This window comes from Pezoporus wallicus, unplaced genomic scaffold, assembly GCF_028554395.1.
Source record: "Pezoporus wallicus isolate ANWC-B61680 ecotype Strahan unplaced genomic scaffold, APGP_CSIRO_Pwel_v1 scaffold_7383, whole genome shotgun sequence".
Classification (NCBI taxonomy): Eukaryota; Metazoa; Chordata; class Aves; order Psittaciformes; family Psittacidae; genus Pezoporus; species Pezoporus wallicus.
The window spans coordinates 2,230,659-2,246,220 of NW_026636323.1; the positions used below are offsets into that span (position 1 = coordinate 2,230,659).

General features: G+C 41.8%; 1 protein-coding gene across 2 annotated transcripts; it reads left to right on the top strand.

Moving 5' to 3' along the window:
• The first annotated feature begins 73 nt into the window (after positions 1 to 73).
• On the top strand, positions 74 to 14,498 carry CKAP2 (cytoskeleton associated protein 2). 2 transcript variants are annotated; one of them, XM_057400009.1, is made up of 9 exons: positions 74 to 197; positions 1,862 to 1,949; positions 4,481 to 4,559; positions 8,616 to 9,439; positions 10,261 to 10,435; positions 10,951 to 11,118; positions 11,677 to 11,749; positions 12,419 to 12,809; positions 13,673 to 14,498. In XM_057400009.1, the coding sequence occupies exons 1-9, from the start codon at positions 137 to 139 to the stop codon at positions 13,905 to 13,907; spliced, it is 2,094 nt and encodes a 697-aa protein (XP_057255992.1). In that variant the 5' UTR covers positions 74 to 136; the 3' UTR covers positions 13,908 to 14,498. The 2 variants fall into 2 exon arrangements, with proteins under 2 accessions (XP_057255992.1, XP_057255993.1); XM_057400010.1 differs by having other exon boundaries at positions 4,484 to 4,559.
• The last annotated feature ends 1,064 nt before the right edge of the window (positions 14,499 to 15,562 follow it).

A 15,562-nucleotide genomic window follows, 5' to 3' on the forward strand; every position in this document is an offset into this window, starting at 1 on the left:
GCCGCGCGCTCTGCCGGCGTGCCCCCTCCCCTCTCGCCATTGGCCAGTTCAAGCCCCGCGGCCGGCCCAGTCGGGAGGTGCGGCGCGGCGGTAGATTCAAACAGCCCCGCAACGACCAGCTTAATATTGGGCGGTGATGGCGGCGCGTTCGGTGCCCTGGCTGCCGGACAGCCGCAGGTCCGATCCGCTCTACAGAGGTAAGGCTGAGGGTGGATACCGAGCCCCGCGGGGATGGAGCGCCCTCCGGTCTCTGCCGGGGCTGTCCCTCATTGCCGCTCCGAGTAGCGCTGGGTGAGGCCGCGGCTGGAACCGATGGGAGAGGGGAGCTGGTCACTTTTCTGCGGTGAGAGGGAGGAGAGGGCGAGCGCCTCAGGAAAGGTAGGAGACCGGGCAGGCCTTGGTAGCGGCCGTCGCGATCGTGGTTTCAGAGCTGACCGGTGCGAGCGAGGGTATGAGACCTCAGCCTCTTCTTGCAGAGCCTGGGGCCAATGCTCGCCCCCAGGCTGGGCTTCTGGAGCGAGAGCCTTTCTTCACGGTAAAAGGCACGTCTTAATCTAAGAGCATCCTATTGAAACATGCAAATGCTCCGACATACACCTGTACTCCTCTGTTCGTTATTTTCTGACCGGTTTGGCTTCTGCAAGTTCAACAAGCGGAATTGCTTTGACGGGGCTTTGCTCTTTGGACTCCGCAGGCCTCGAATTTCAGAAGCAGAAGGTGCCTAGGAGGCTCTGGGATGCACATTGAGATCGCTGCTCTGCAGCGTCTCTTAGCAGGTACCCCGCTGGTGTGCACCTCTTCAGAAGCAGGCCATGCATGCACCCTCTAGGGCTTCATGCAGCGTGGGCTTGGACAAAACATGAAAGTTAATGAACACATGCAAAGAGATTCAAAAGGTGACTTCTGCCTGCCTGGAAGGGGCAGAAGTGGGGGTTTATATGTGAGTTCATTGGAGACTTCCACAGCTGAGTGAGCCTGCCTATGTTGGGGGATGGTGCAATGCCATGAGTTCTGAATACCATAAAGTAATTATTGTTCTGAGTCAAAGATAATGCTCCAACTTCTTGCTCTCACATCCTACTGCATATGAAACTGTTGAGATTTGGAGTTTTAACTGTTTAGACTGGTTCTGTAGATGCTTGAGATTCCTTTGGGTGGCAGGGCTGTCTTATCCCAGCTGCTTCCAGCAAGCCAAGGTCACTAACTCCCTACATGAACAAGGAATGTTCTCTGAAAAAGAACAACAGTATAGTCTTATGAAAGATGCAAGTCTCTAGCATGCAGTCAGCCACTGAAAACATGAGAAAGTATCCTATTCTGGAATCACTCTCTGTATTAAGACAGTGACAGCTGGCTTCAGACCTTTTCAGTATCATTTCCTGCTGTTACTAGCACTGCTGTTGGTCCAACATTTGTGCAGATGGAAGAGAAGCGAATGATTTTGCAATGGTCAGATTCAAGTGCATGGTGTTTTTCATGTGTGCTATACTTGCATTACAAGCAAAGTGTGCTTGCTGAATCAACAATGTGTGAAATACTGGTCAGGCATCCAGAAGGTAGAAGAGTGAGCCTGGACTTCTTCCCATCATGATTTCTTTTAGCTTAATGCAGCAAACCAACCATCTCGTATAGCTGTGAAATTACATTCAACCGCCCCTTGAATAGCTTTTCTTAAGAAATGAGAGAACGTGTAAGACATCGTAAGATGTGAATATTAAACTTTTTTTATCCACAGTGTCTACATTTCATCATTTCTTGACACATTTCTAATTGCATTTCCTTTTTTGAGAGGCAAAATTTGGTATTACTAATATAACAGAAAATGTAGTAAATCTTTATTTTTCTTTTTTAAACCCACTAGTACAAAGACGGCAAAAGGTTGAAGAATACCTGTCTAGGAAAAAGACATTTTCTGGTGTGCCCATTCAAGAAAAGGAAGCATCCATCAGGTAGTACTTCTACTATAGCTTACATACCTTTAAAAAAGGTCCATGGTTGGTGGGAAAGACACAAATAGTTCTTGCAGAGAACCTCAACCAAAAGGTGAGACCATGTGATGTAACTAGTGACAGCATGGGTTTCCTAAAGTCCTTTTACTGTCAGCAAATACTAAAAGTTTTTAACCAAATGCATAATAGATGCAATTAATGAAGTATATAATCTGTTCCTCCAGCGACTGTTTTCATATGGAGAGCTTTTCCTTCAGATGCTACTTTGCTGTTTGCTTCTATAACAAGTGAGGGGAAACTGCCCCAAGTTGCACCAGGGGAGGTTCAGATTGGATATTATCAAAAATATCTTCAAAAGGGTTGTCAAGCACTGGACCAGGCTGCACAGGGAAGTGATTGAGTCACCATCCCTGGAGGTATTTAAAAGATGTATATATGTGGCACTTAGGGATATGGTTTACTGGTGGGCTTGGCAGCGCTACATTAGCGGTTGGACTCAATGATATTAAAGGTCTTTTCCAACCTAAACAATTCTATGATTCTGTAACTTCTGATCAGCTCCTGTAACATGTATTCTCTGTCGTTGGTGACATGGTATGCAGACCACTTTTTGCAGCGTTTCAAAGTCACTGATTATCCTTATTTTCACTAATGTACCTTCATGTTCCATTTGGCTGGCTTACAGAAGATCATCTGATGGAAAGATACAGTTGCTAAATGGAATGTTAATTTTTGGTCACACAGAATCATAGAATAGTTAGGGTTGGAAAGGACCTTAAGATCATCTAGTTCCAACCCCCCTGCCATGGGCAGGGACACCTCACACTAAACCATGTCACCCAAGGCTCCGTCCAACCTGGCCTTGAACACCGCCAGGGATAGAGCATTCACAACTTCCCTGGGCAACCCATTCCAGTGCCTCACCACCCTTACAGTAAAGAACTTCCTCCTTATATCCAATCTAAGCTTCCCCTGTTTAAGTTTTAACCCTTTGCCCCTTGCCCTGGCACTACAGTCCCTAATGAAGAGTCCCTCCCCAGCATCCCTATAGGCCCTCTTCAGATACTGGAAGGCTGCTATGAGGTCTCCACACAGCCTTCTCTTCTCCAGGCTGAACAGCCCCAACGTTCTCAGCCTATCTTCATATGGGAGGTGCTCCAGTCCCCTGATCATCCTCGTGGCCCTCCTCTGGACTTGTTCCAACAGTTCCATGTCCTTCTTATGTTCAGGACACCAGAACTGTACATAGTGCTCCAAGGGAGGAGTATTCGTGTTAACTCAGATTGGTGAATTAAGAAAGCATCATAGTTTCCAAACACAGATTAGAGAGGCAGATGTGTTTTTTAAAAAAAAGTATTGCAATGTGGCAAGGGAAGTGTAAAAGTAGAATAATAAAACCAACTAATACAAAGAAATGCAAGATTTATGATTCTTAAAAGATTCTTGTGATTCTTCCTTGACAGTATCAATGCAATCAAACTGCTTACTGGTAAATGCCTTTCCTTGGGCCCAGCTTAGCTGTACCCAAAACAAGACCTGGCTGTGTGAGCAGGTTGGCCTAGAGACACATGGAGCTCTACTCAGAGCTCGGATCTAGCAGTGCTTACACTGCTCCCTATGTTTGCATGGATTATTATAGGTGAATAGCATGACTACACTCTGTATGACCACAGAATCTAGGGGCTTTGAACAACCTGGTCTAGTAGAAGGTGTCTCCGCCCACGGCAGGGGGTTTGGAACCAGATGATCTTTAAGTCCCTTCCAACCCAAACCATTTTATGATTCTAGGTGTGTAGTTCAGCACAAATGAACAGAAAGTGTTTTGAACTTCTCTTCCACCAGAGATCCACATTCCAGAGACATGTTTCATATAATGCATCATGAAGCATTTGAGAAAAAATATGGATTTGTAACTTTAAACTGAGGTGTTTTTCTTCTGAGCTGTCAATACATTTTCATAGTTGCTAGGAGACAATACTGGTCTTGGTGGTTTTGCTGCTCACTGAGTAGTCTGGTGCCAGCTCTGGTGCCTGACTGCAGGTTTTGGAACCCGTCAGTGTGGTAGGAGCTACGTATCGTTGTTTAGACTTGCCTCAAATGGCCTGGCTTCTGATGATGCAGTAGCTGAGCTTCAACTCTTTTTGCTTTTCCTCCTTCCCCCTCAACAGCAGCATTTAGAAACTTGACCTTCTCTAGCAGATGCACCAGGCCAGACAGGTTGGTGCTCATCCTTAAACATGAGAATGACACCTGCAGTAAATTGTCTGTTCTCTTTTCCTTCCCCTTTGTTAGCCAGCTCTTTTATGGTGTAAGACAGGATGTTTTTCAGCCTGGGCTCTGATTAGGGATTGCTTAAGCATTTATTTTTTTCTGGAGAAAGAGTGCAAGCTGAATAGAAATGCTTCAGTATGATTTCAGCTTGCAGATTGCCACACTGGACCGTGTGAACTCACTCTAAAAATACATTTATTTGTTACACTGCAGGGTGATTTACGACGTCTTAGTTTTGTTTTGTTTGCTTTTCCCCTAAGCAGTAGCAGAACAAGGAGAGCAACTAGCAATAAACTGCAAGACAAAATACATTTCTCAACATCTCCAAAGACAGAAATGGTAAGTTTTTGACTGATACTCCAATACTGATGGCACTCTGTTTCTGTGGCTATAACATTCCACTTGCTTAAACTGTATTTGGCTATATGATTTCCAGCACATATAATTTGCAGGTGCAGAGGTGCAGTTTGTTTAAACTTTAGTCAAGGGCTGCTTATTACATGCTTTTTAGAGAGCTGTCGCATTACTGTATGTAGTGCATTATACTGATACTCAGTTTGTACCTGGCTGAAAAAGGGTTAAGGAGGATACTGTTATTGCTGAAATATGACTAAATTTTAACAACTTTTCTTGAGGCTCTCGGAGCTTTTTGCATGTATTTTCAGTCTTTGAGGAAGTTGCTTTAAAAAATGAGCAAGGTTTTCTGTCAGAGTAGAAATTCTGTTGTACTCTGTTATTTAGGGGTAAGAGGGCAGCCTAACAAAACTGTTGACTCTGTGGTGGCTCAGCTGTGAAGCTGGCAAATATAGTGTAATCAGAAGTAGATACTAATACCTAATCAGAGTTGAAAGGAATACTTTCCGTCTATCATTCAGTGTCACTTTTCCAGAGTTAAGATACACATGGTTGTGCTGCTTAGAAATAACAAAATACAGATTCTTCTCCAGACCTGCTTTCAAGGAAAGGTGAGGGAGGGGGCAAAAAACCCTCAAACAAACAAGCAAAACAACAAAAAACCAAAACAACAACAAAACCCACAACCCCCTCCCCCAAGAAAAAAACAACGAAAAAAACCAAAACATAAAACCTGTGTTCATGTTAGATTGGTTTGAGTCTGGGTTCTAAAAGATTGGGAGACCTGAAGTCATGTGAGGAAGAAAGCAAAACACCTTAACTTCAAAGGAATTTTAGAGACTTCCCGGAGGGAGACACATCAGTCTGTTTTACTATCTCATGTGATTTTTAAGTTGAGTTAAACTACACTGCTTCCTGGAATAACAGCTTTTGTACTTTTGAGATGGTCAAATTTGAGATCCTCAGGACAGTGAGAAGAGCGTGCAGCAAGCTCACTGCCCTGGACTTCAGGAGAGCAGACTTTGGCCTCTTCAGGAACCTGCTTAGGTTCCATAGGATATAGCCCTAGAGGGCAAGGGGGCCCAAGACTCTTGGTTGATATTCAAGGATCACTTGCTACGAGCTCAGGAGTGTTGCATCCCAACTAGAAGGAAGTGCAGCAGGAGGGTCAGGAGACCTCCTTGGATGGATAAGGAGCTCCTGAGGAAAATTCAAAGGAAAAAAGAGGCTTATAATAAGTGGAAGCAAGGACAGGCGGCCTGGGAAGAGTACAGGGATGTTGTCCAGGAAGCTAGGGACCAGGTTAGGAAAGCTAAGGCCCAGTTAGAATTAAACTTGGCTAGGGATATTAAGGATAATAGGAAGGGATGCTACAGGTACATAGCAAATAAAAAACAGACTAGGGACAATGTAGGCCCCCTCAGGAAGCTCTCGGGAGAACTGGCTACACAGGATTTGGAGAAGGCTGAGGTCCTGAATGACTTCTTTGCCTCGGTCTTCACTGGCAGAGGCTCTGACCACACCACCCAAGTCTTGGAAGGCAGACGCAGGGACTGTGGGAATGAAGACCTTGCGCCCACTGTAGGAGAGGAACTGGTTCGAGACCATCTTAAAAACCTGAACATGCACAAGTCCATGGGACCTGATGAAATCCACCCACAGGTCCTGGAGCTGGCAAATGAAGTTGCTAAGCCACTGTCCATCATATTTGAAAAATCATGGCAGTCAGGTGAAGTTCCTGATGACTGGAAAAAGGGAAATATAACCCCCATTTTCAAGAAGGGGAAAATGGATGACCTGGGGAATTACAGACCAGTCAGTCTCACCTCTGTGCCTGGCAAAATCTTGGAGCAGATTCTCCTGGAAGACATGCTAAGGCCCATGAAAATCAACAAGGTGCTTGGTGACAGCCAGCATGGCTTCACTAAGGGGAAATCCTGCCTGACCAATTTGGTGGCCTTCTATGATGGGGCTACAGAACTGACGGACAGGGGTAGAGCAGTTGATGTCATCTACCTGGAGTTGTGTGAAGCCTTTGACACTGTCCCACACAACATCCTTGTCTCTAAATTGGAGAGACATCAATTTGATGGATGGACCACTCAGTGGATAAAGAACTGGCTGGATGGCTGCATGCAAAGAGTTGTGGTCAATGGCTCAATGTCCGGCTGGAGTCCAGTAACAAGTGGTGTCCCTCAGGGATCGGTGTTGGGACTGGTCTTGTTTAACATCGCTGACAAGGACAGTGGGATTGAGTGCGCCCTCAGCAAGTTTGCCGATGACACCAAGCTGTGTGGTTCGGTTGATACGCTGGAGGGAAGGAATGCCATCCAGGGGGACCTTGACGCACTTGTGAGGTGGGCTTATGCCCACCTCATGAAATTTAACCATGTCAAGTGCAAGGCCCTACACCTGGGTCAGAGCAATCCCAGGCACAGCTACAGGCTGGGCAGAGAAGAGATTCAGAGCAGCCCTATGGAGAAAGACTTGGGGGTGTTGGTTGATGAAAAAATGAACATGAGCAGGCAGTGTGCACTTGCAGCCCAGAAAGCCAACCGTATCCTGGGCCGCATCAAAAGGAGCGTGACCAGCAGGTCAAAGGAGGTGATCCTGCCCCTTTACTCTGCTCTTGTGAGACCTCACTTGCAGTATTGTGTGCAGTTCTGGTGTCCTCAACATAAAAAGGACATGGAACTGTTGGAACAAGTCCAGAGGAGGGCCACGAGGATGATCAGGGGACTGCAGCACCTCCTGAATGCTCAGACAGGCTGAGAAAGTTGGGGCTGTTCAGCCTGAAGAAGAGAAGGCTGTGTGGAGACCTCATAGCATCCTTCCAGTATCTGAAGGGGGCCTATAGGGATGCTGGGGAGGGACTCTTCATTAGGGACTGTAGTGATAGGACAAGGGGTAACGGGTTCAAACTTAAACAGGGGAAGTTTAGATAGGATATAAGGAAGAAATTCTTTCCTGTTAGGGTGGTGAGGCACTGGAATGGGTTGCCCAGGGAGGTTGTGAATGCTCCATCCCTGGCAGTGCTCAAGACCAGGTTGGATGAGGCCTTGGGTGACATGGTTTAGTGAGAGGTGTCCCTGCCCATGGAGGGGGTTTGGATCTAGATGATCTTAAGGTACTTTCCAACCCTAACTATTCTATGATTCTACTTAAGCTTTAGTTATTGGCTTAGTCAAATCTAACTTCTAAGCCTAAATGACAGACCAGGAAATGAGATGCGGTGTAATTTTCTTACAGTTTGAGGGCATCTTCCTTACAGGAGAATAGTATCAGCTTCTGCACTCTTTCATTTATTTTTTTTTTCCCCCCATGCTTTTTTGGATCTTTCAGTCTTCCATAAGCTGCTACTTGGATAATGCTGAATTGGTTGCTGTAGAACATCCTTTTTAGAGGAAAAGCGAAGGTTCCACTTCTCATGGCCTCTGGGCTAGGGTTATGATAAGAACATAGAGTTGAGAGTTTCAGGGAGTAGAGTAAGGCTGTATAAAATTCACAAGTCTATTTATAAGTACAGCATCCTACAGCTCATTAGTAAGAAAACTTCTTGCTCTTGTAACATCCTAATGCCCTAACTGAAGGTTTTATTCACCTTATATTTATATATGCACACCTTATAAATAAGTCTACCCACAGTAAGGAGTAGAGTGGTGCTGCCATTAAATGATGGACTATACAGGCTGAGATACTACTTTTGACTGTATGCAGCCCAAAGCAAATTTCTACTTTGACTCCTTAGAAGGTGATTTGGCAGTTAAAAGACAGTAGCCATTTAGAGAATTTTGTTTCTATAGGAAGAGTGTAGCCCTCAGATTAGGCCTTCTTACTTTTTTTTTAATGTGAATTCTACAATAATAGTTGACAAATATTCTACTCAGTATATATACACTACTTTTGTAGACACTTGGTGGCAAAGTGGCGTTTACAGTTAATCACTTTAGTCCTGTAAATGAGTGAAAACCTCTTTGGAAACGAATAACATGCAGCATGAATGTACTTGTAACATGTCCATGGATATGCTTTTGATTTCAGGAAAATAAAGAGAATGCTAACGAACTGTCATGGGACCAATCAAGCGAACCCTTAGAAAAAAATGTTATTTTTAACTCTTCCACAGTCACACTGACAAATTCCAAACTGGGGACAAACTATGTTCCTGAAGAACATACTTCCAAGTCTGAAGTTACTGAAATAAAATCACAGAATATGTCGCTTACCAAGTGCTTCTTGAAAATAAAAAGCATAAAAGAGAAACGATTGCTGGCAGAAAAACAGAGTTCAAGTGTCAGCCTACCAAAGAAACCAGTGCTTGGTACATATCGTGGCAAAGTTATCCAGTCCAAGATAAACTCCTTCCGAAAAGCACCAAAAAGTGAGGTGGGAAAGAGTTCTTTGCCAGACAAGAAGCTGCTTCCTTCTGCTGCCAAACCAGCAGCAAGTTCTTTGTCCATGAGCACCTGTAGTGAAGCTCTGAAGACCAGCAAAGCCACAAATAACCGTAATTCTGTAAAACCAAATGGTGTCCTCCCTCTCCAGAGCAACCCATCTGACAAAGCTGCTATGAACTCCCAGTCTGGTCTGAAGAAAAGGCAACTGACATCTGCTGTAGTGCCAAAGAAAGTAACAGTCCAAAAAATGAATGGTGGAAAGGGACCACAGCCACTGAAAGCTGCTTCTAACAATTCTGACTGCAGATTACTAGGAGTGAAGAACTGTGGAGATTATTGTGAAGATGCAAGACTGAGAGTTTCAGCAAAACTGGTTTCTGTTGTTCCTGCTACAAAGTTGGGGCAGAATTCTAAAACTAATGGCAACAGAACATCTGTTCTGTTGAAAGAGTCAGCAGAAGAGAGAAGGTAACAGTTACTGTCATAGCTTGATTTTAGGAGGTATCTAGACTTTCTTTCCAAGAATATCTATTTTTATCTATTTCTTGCTGTAAATGCACTGAAAATAAAAGAATTGATGCCCAAGGGCAGCAAAGTAAAACTGTAGACTTAGTATTGAGAAACCAGGATTCAGACTTCTTGCAGCAGCTCTTCAGGCTTACAGCTTGTCCTGCGTGGTTATAAATAGAAAGTGTATATAGAGCATGTTTAGGGACTGAGGGAGAGCACTTGGCAATGACATTTTTCAGCTTGGTTGAATGCAACTTGGATGATGGAGTGAAGATTCATTATCTAAAATTAATATAATAGAGCTCCTTGTAGAAAGTCACATTTACTAAAAACTGGTTGTCTAGAGGGATGGAGCTGAAATATATATGAAGACCGAAATAGCTTTTAAACAGTGAAACTGATGTATAAATGTATGTGATGAGGTTGTTCTGGGCTCCCCATGCTTTGTCTCTTTAGAGATGGTTTCGAGTTATCGGAAGCATTTTTTTTATCCTCCCTTGAAGAACAGGGTCTGTAGCCTAAGTCTTTTGTTGATGCTGGAAAGAGAGAGATTAAAATGTTCTGACCTGACAGATACCTAAAGCAGATAGCAATATGCGTGGTTCTGAAATTTCCATGCAGGTATAAATGGCAGCTGTATTCCTTTTATGATTAAAGGGAGAGGACTCGAGGACTATCTGGAAAGTACATCTTTGTATAACTTAATCCTAGTTAGTGTCAGTCAATGTAAAAAATGATAAAACATCTGTCACTTCAGCTAATAATATTCTTATATGCAGAGCTCGCCTGGATGAATGGAGAACATCTAGAGGAAAATCGATGAGGAGACCTCCGATACATGTGCTTCTGGAACCCCAGTTTAAAAGCAAAGTATCTGGTGATTCTCTAGAGCATGTATTACACAATGAAAAGGTCAACAAGACTCTCTCAGAATGTCTGCAGTTAACTGAACAGGTATTCAGTCCCTTGCCTACCAAGTTCCAGTCATGTAAGGTCTATCGGCATGCTGGACCTCTGAATCAGATAGAGGACTAACTGTTCCTCAAGTTAAGCAATATCATAGCTTTTTGCTGACACCTAAAGACATTAGATGTTATGTAAGCTTCAGTAACTTGCTGAACTACCCAATAAGATCAGGCAATATGGTAACATAATAAAGTACAAAAGCTGTAATATGAGTACCTATGAAGTAATTAATCTAAACCAAGTTTGCATTTGCAGAAATGTGCCTGGACATCTGAAAAAGACTGGTTTAAGTAGTTTTGAAGATGTCTACGCATTCTACCATCCCTTCTACTTACAATAGTGTACAAATAATTCTCATTTGGAAGAACTGCTGAATTCTTACAAATGAGAATTCTTCTGCCAAAGAAAGAAAAAAATACTTGTTCTCTATCTCAAAACCAGCTAAAATAGAGCACCTCAAAATGTTCATTGTATTTAAATCTCTGCTCTTGTGTTGACTTTAGGAATGTCAAGGCGATGAAGTACGTGCCATGCTGGAATGTCTAACACAGAGCATTCCTGAGGCTAAAAAGCTTGCAAAGTACTGGATCTGCTGTATGCGTCTTGAACAGATGGGTCCTCTTGAAAAGCTTATTGCTGTCTATGAGGAGGCCATTTTGGCAGGAGCAGTGGTGAGCAGCTTGTCTTGAACTTTGAGATTAATGAATATAAATGCATAAAAGTGTGGTATATAAATAAAATACAGCTACTTCTGATTTTAGTAAATCCTTTCATTTTAGAAGAAGAGCCATGTGACCTAGTTGAACATGAAAAATCAGATTTGGTTTGCTCTGTAACCACTGTAAATACTTACTACCTTCAAGGAGAAAGGTCTAGGATCATCAAAATACCATATGACCTAGAAGAAACTAAGGACTGAGAGTTCTAGTATCACGAGAAACCCAGAACAGAACTTAATTTTACATTGATGGGCTTAATTCTATACTTTATTACCAGCAATATTTCAGGGCATCGAATACAGCCGTAGTGCACTCAATACAGAAAATATAGGGATCACTTTTGTTCCAACTTATGTCTAAACAGCATTAAATAGGGTTTGTAACATGGATATCATATGGTCTATACTGCTTTTCCTGTAATACCTGTAGTACTTGTTATACCAAATAAGTTGAAATTATGATTAATTTTGGAGTTTTTTTCCTAAAACAATACCACTTTTTTTTTCCCAGCCTAGAGATGAACTGCGAAACACACTAATAGAAACTATGAAAAATAACAAAAGCCTTTTTAAGTCTGAGGATGGTAAGTCCAAGTACTCCACTCTAGTTAAATGTTTGGCATGACAGGTAACACAAGCTATCTGTTGAAACTGTTTGTGCTTATAGTGTATTCTATTTCATGGACACTTCTCTCTGATATTTTATATTGTCTTTGAAAACAGTATTGACCAATTCTTTTCAATTGTGGGCATGTTAAAAAGAGTAGCGGAGATGCTTTCATATCCAAACTTTCTGCTTAAATTCTATCAAAGCAATGTTGTCTGCCCATCTTAGCCTGATAATCAAAAAGTAAATATTTTTGTGAGCTAAATATCAGTTGCTGCTTTGACATGTAAACTTCACTAGCAGTTGCATGGTTGTGTTATGTCATAGTGTCAGTTAAAGGTGGCATATGTTCTGATTTTGGAGGCAAAGTAGCTATGTACATTCCTATTGAATATAACATAACCTGGCAAGCATTTGATAACAGAAACTGACTGAAATACTTGTTGAGACCCGCTGTGCTGAGAATGACTCATCAGGATGTACTCAGGTTGCATTATTAGTAACTTACATTGCTGTGGCTCCTACTCAAAGCATACTTATCTTTCATTCTCATGTAGAGCTTTAAGATTTTGTAGATCTCTCAAACATTGATTTCTCTTTAGTTGTAACTAACCACAGCTGTACTTCTTCAACATTTCAATTTTAGGGGGAACTGTGATAGACCTTCATTTAAGTAAGGTAGTGGAAGTCAGCAAGGAACCAAATCCATCTGTAGAGCAGGTTCAGAAGGCCTGCAAGGATATCTGTTCTGATGATGGCCAAAAAGCAGAGAGTGATGATAAGAAAACAGAGATTAGCAGTGAAGTGAACAAAAAAGAAATGGATTTAGACTTGAAACCAAGGGAGGAGATCTTGCCAAAAAAGAATAAAAAGCACAAGACTAAAGAACGTGCGAAAAAGAAAGGAAAATCTGAAGCAGAAGAGAAGCATGAGGATAAGGTGAAAGATATAGTCCAAGCAGTTAATACTCCTGAGAAGGAGAATGACACATCTTCTATAATGAGATGCAGTCCACCTACCACTCCGCACTTGGAAAGGTAAGATTACTTCAGGTCACTATGGAAAACTTGCAGTGTCTGGGGTAACAGACACTTTGTCCTCTTGAAACAGGGAGGCACCACATCTATGAACATCTGGTTAAAAGCTTTCAAGAATTTAAGGGTTTGGGGTGTTTTTTTTATGATTGTTTCTTCTTCCTTCAGGGTGAAGTCTTTTTTAAAAATAAATTCCTCCTTATTCAAGCTATTTTGCTGTTTGAATGCCTCACTATAGAATAATCCGACCTCTGTGGTAGAGACATAAATTCCAGTATTAGAATCCCCTCCCAGAGGCAACATGGCAGTAGCAGTTCTACACTAAGATAGGTAAAAATAAAGGTGACTCTAGTCCTCCCCTATTCAAACGTAGATGTGGTTAGATGTCATATAACATGGAAATGAACAAGATGTAACTGTCCTGTAATGGTTCTTAATTGTATCTTGAGGTAAAAATAATCTCAGGGCAAAACAGACGATATTTAAATTCTTTTTTTGCCACAAAGTTTCTTCTAAGATTGCAGACCTAAAGTGGTGCTCAGCTTGGGCATCTGCTATAGATGGACTTCCATTAGCTGTCTGCTGTCCCTCATAGCAGGAAGAATAGTTCCCCCCTGCCGGAATAGGAGGTAATCTTCCTTTTGAAACTCATTTCAGGAATTTTCCCTGAAAATATTTTTCCCAAGAAGAGTTGTGTATCTGTTTTAACTGTATGACTGGGAAAGAGCCTGTTTCCTTCGGCTATGGAAATGGGCTAAATGGGAATCATGATTTGCTGTTTGCTAGCACCTGCTAGATGCTACAGAGATAGTTTATATGATGGTGTGCCTATGTTCAGTGATGATTTCTTTTTTTCTTTTCCCAAGTGTGAAGATGCACCATGAGGAAAATTACTCCAGTGCTAAAGACCTGAAAATTGTAACCCCTCTGCGATATTCTCAGCGTATTCGAGAGAAGATGTGCAAGCTGTCAGATACAGTTAAAGATCAAGATCCACGTGTCTCTTCATTTGAACAGCTAGGAGAACTGGAATCAAAAGCCACTGCATTTGTCCACAAAGAGAGCAATGTGATTGAAGAGACAAGTGCTGAAGTAGAGTAAAAAGTAGCATTAATGCTACATGGGGGTTAAAGATTGATTCTTTTTAAGAAGAGGGGGGGGGGGGGGGAGTGTGTGTTTTTAGCAGCTTTGAGAGGAGCTACCTGAAACTTGCACAGATCACTTAAGATGAAATTATACTGCCAGAGTCACAAAACTTTTGAATTTGCAAGTTTCTGCCTTTTCAAAATCTTGGCAAATCTGGTCTGGTTTAGTACTCATAAACATCAGTGTCTTCATGTTAAATATGCTTCATTAAATACTGAATTAAGGAGTAGGCATAACACTTCACATAACAGGTTGTAGTATATTGCTAATACCTACTGTTTCCCTATTGCAATTCCTATAAATTTTTTAGCATTGCACAATCTAACTTTTAGCTTAAAAAACAATAACAACATAGTCATTCCAGTAGGGCAATGTCTACTACAACATTTAGTTTTGAAAACTGAAACCAGCTAGTAAGGTGAACACTAAATTTAAACTGTTGTGTTGTTTTAGCTAAGGTCTGATACACTCATTACTATGTGACTGTTCTAATATTGGTTTTGCATTAGTCTGTAATGTGGTAGACTTATTAAATTAATCAACTGAGTTGTATTTGTTCTTTATTTATGGGCTTTAGGTTGGAAACTAATGGCTATAGAATATAGCTATAGGCCTGAGACTGGAATTCTGAACATTATTTTAGTCTGTTCTTAAGTGAACTGTCAGAGCAGAATTTTTCATATTCTGCAGATCCTGAGTGTTTTCATAACTTCAGTATACAGCATTTACATGAACTGTAGCTTAAATCCTACCTGAGTATTCAGATTTCAGTGTTAAACAGTTCTGTCTTATGGCTAGCTAGAATATTCTATTTGCAGAAGGAACAAGCTCTTTGCATATAACAGGATGCATTTGACAAGAAAACAAAGTTTACTATTGCACTATAAGAATCCTGATCACTGACATGCTAGTCCAAGCATCCACTTGCAGTACTAAAAGGAGTAACACATTAAATGTGTCCAATTCAGGACATGGTCTAAGCAGGGCCTTCTGGTTCTCTGTTGTGGAAGATTAACTGCTGCATTTTCTGGTTCATGTGCTGACCAGGGTTTGTGACTTAAACCCAGCTGGTAACTCAACACCACAGCTGCTCAGCCCTTTCCCTCCTTGCTGGGTGCGATGGGGAGGAGAATTGAAAGAACGTAAAACCCATGGGATAAGAGTAGTTTACTAACTAAAGTACAATATAATACTATAAATAATAAGGGAAATAATAGGGGGTGAGAATATGCAACTAAAAGGGGAAAGTATAAAACCAATAAACACAAGTGAAGCACAATACAATTGCTCGCCACCTGCTGATCGATACCCAGCTGGACCTGAGCAGTGATTGGTCCCTTCCAGGTAACTCCCTCCAGTTTATATACTAGGCATGGCATGCTGTTGTACAGAATACCCAAAACATGAAGGCAAGGCAGTAAGACCAAAGGGTAAGTGAGCAACTTGTTTGGTAATAGAAGGAATGACAAAATGAGTAGGAATTGTAAGACCTTAAATACAGCTAGAAAGGATTAGTATTATATGTTCAAGTTTTAATTATTTTAAAATCTAATATCAATCATGTATGGAAAAATACTTGAAGGGTCTATATTATATTCCAACATGAGTAC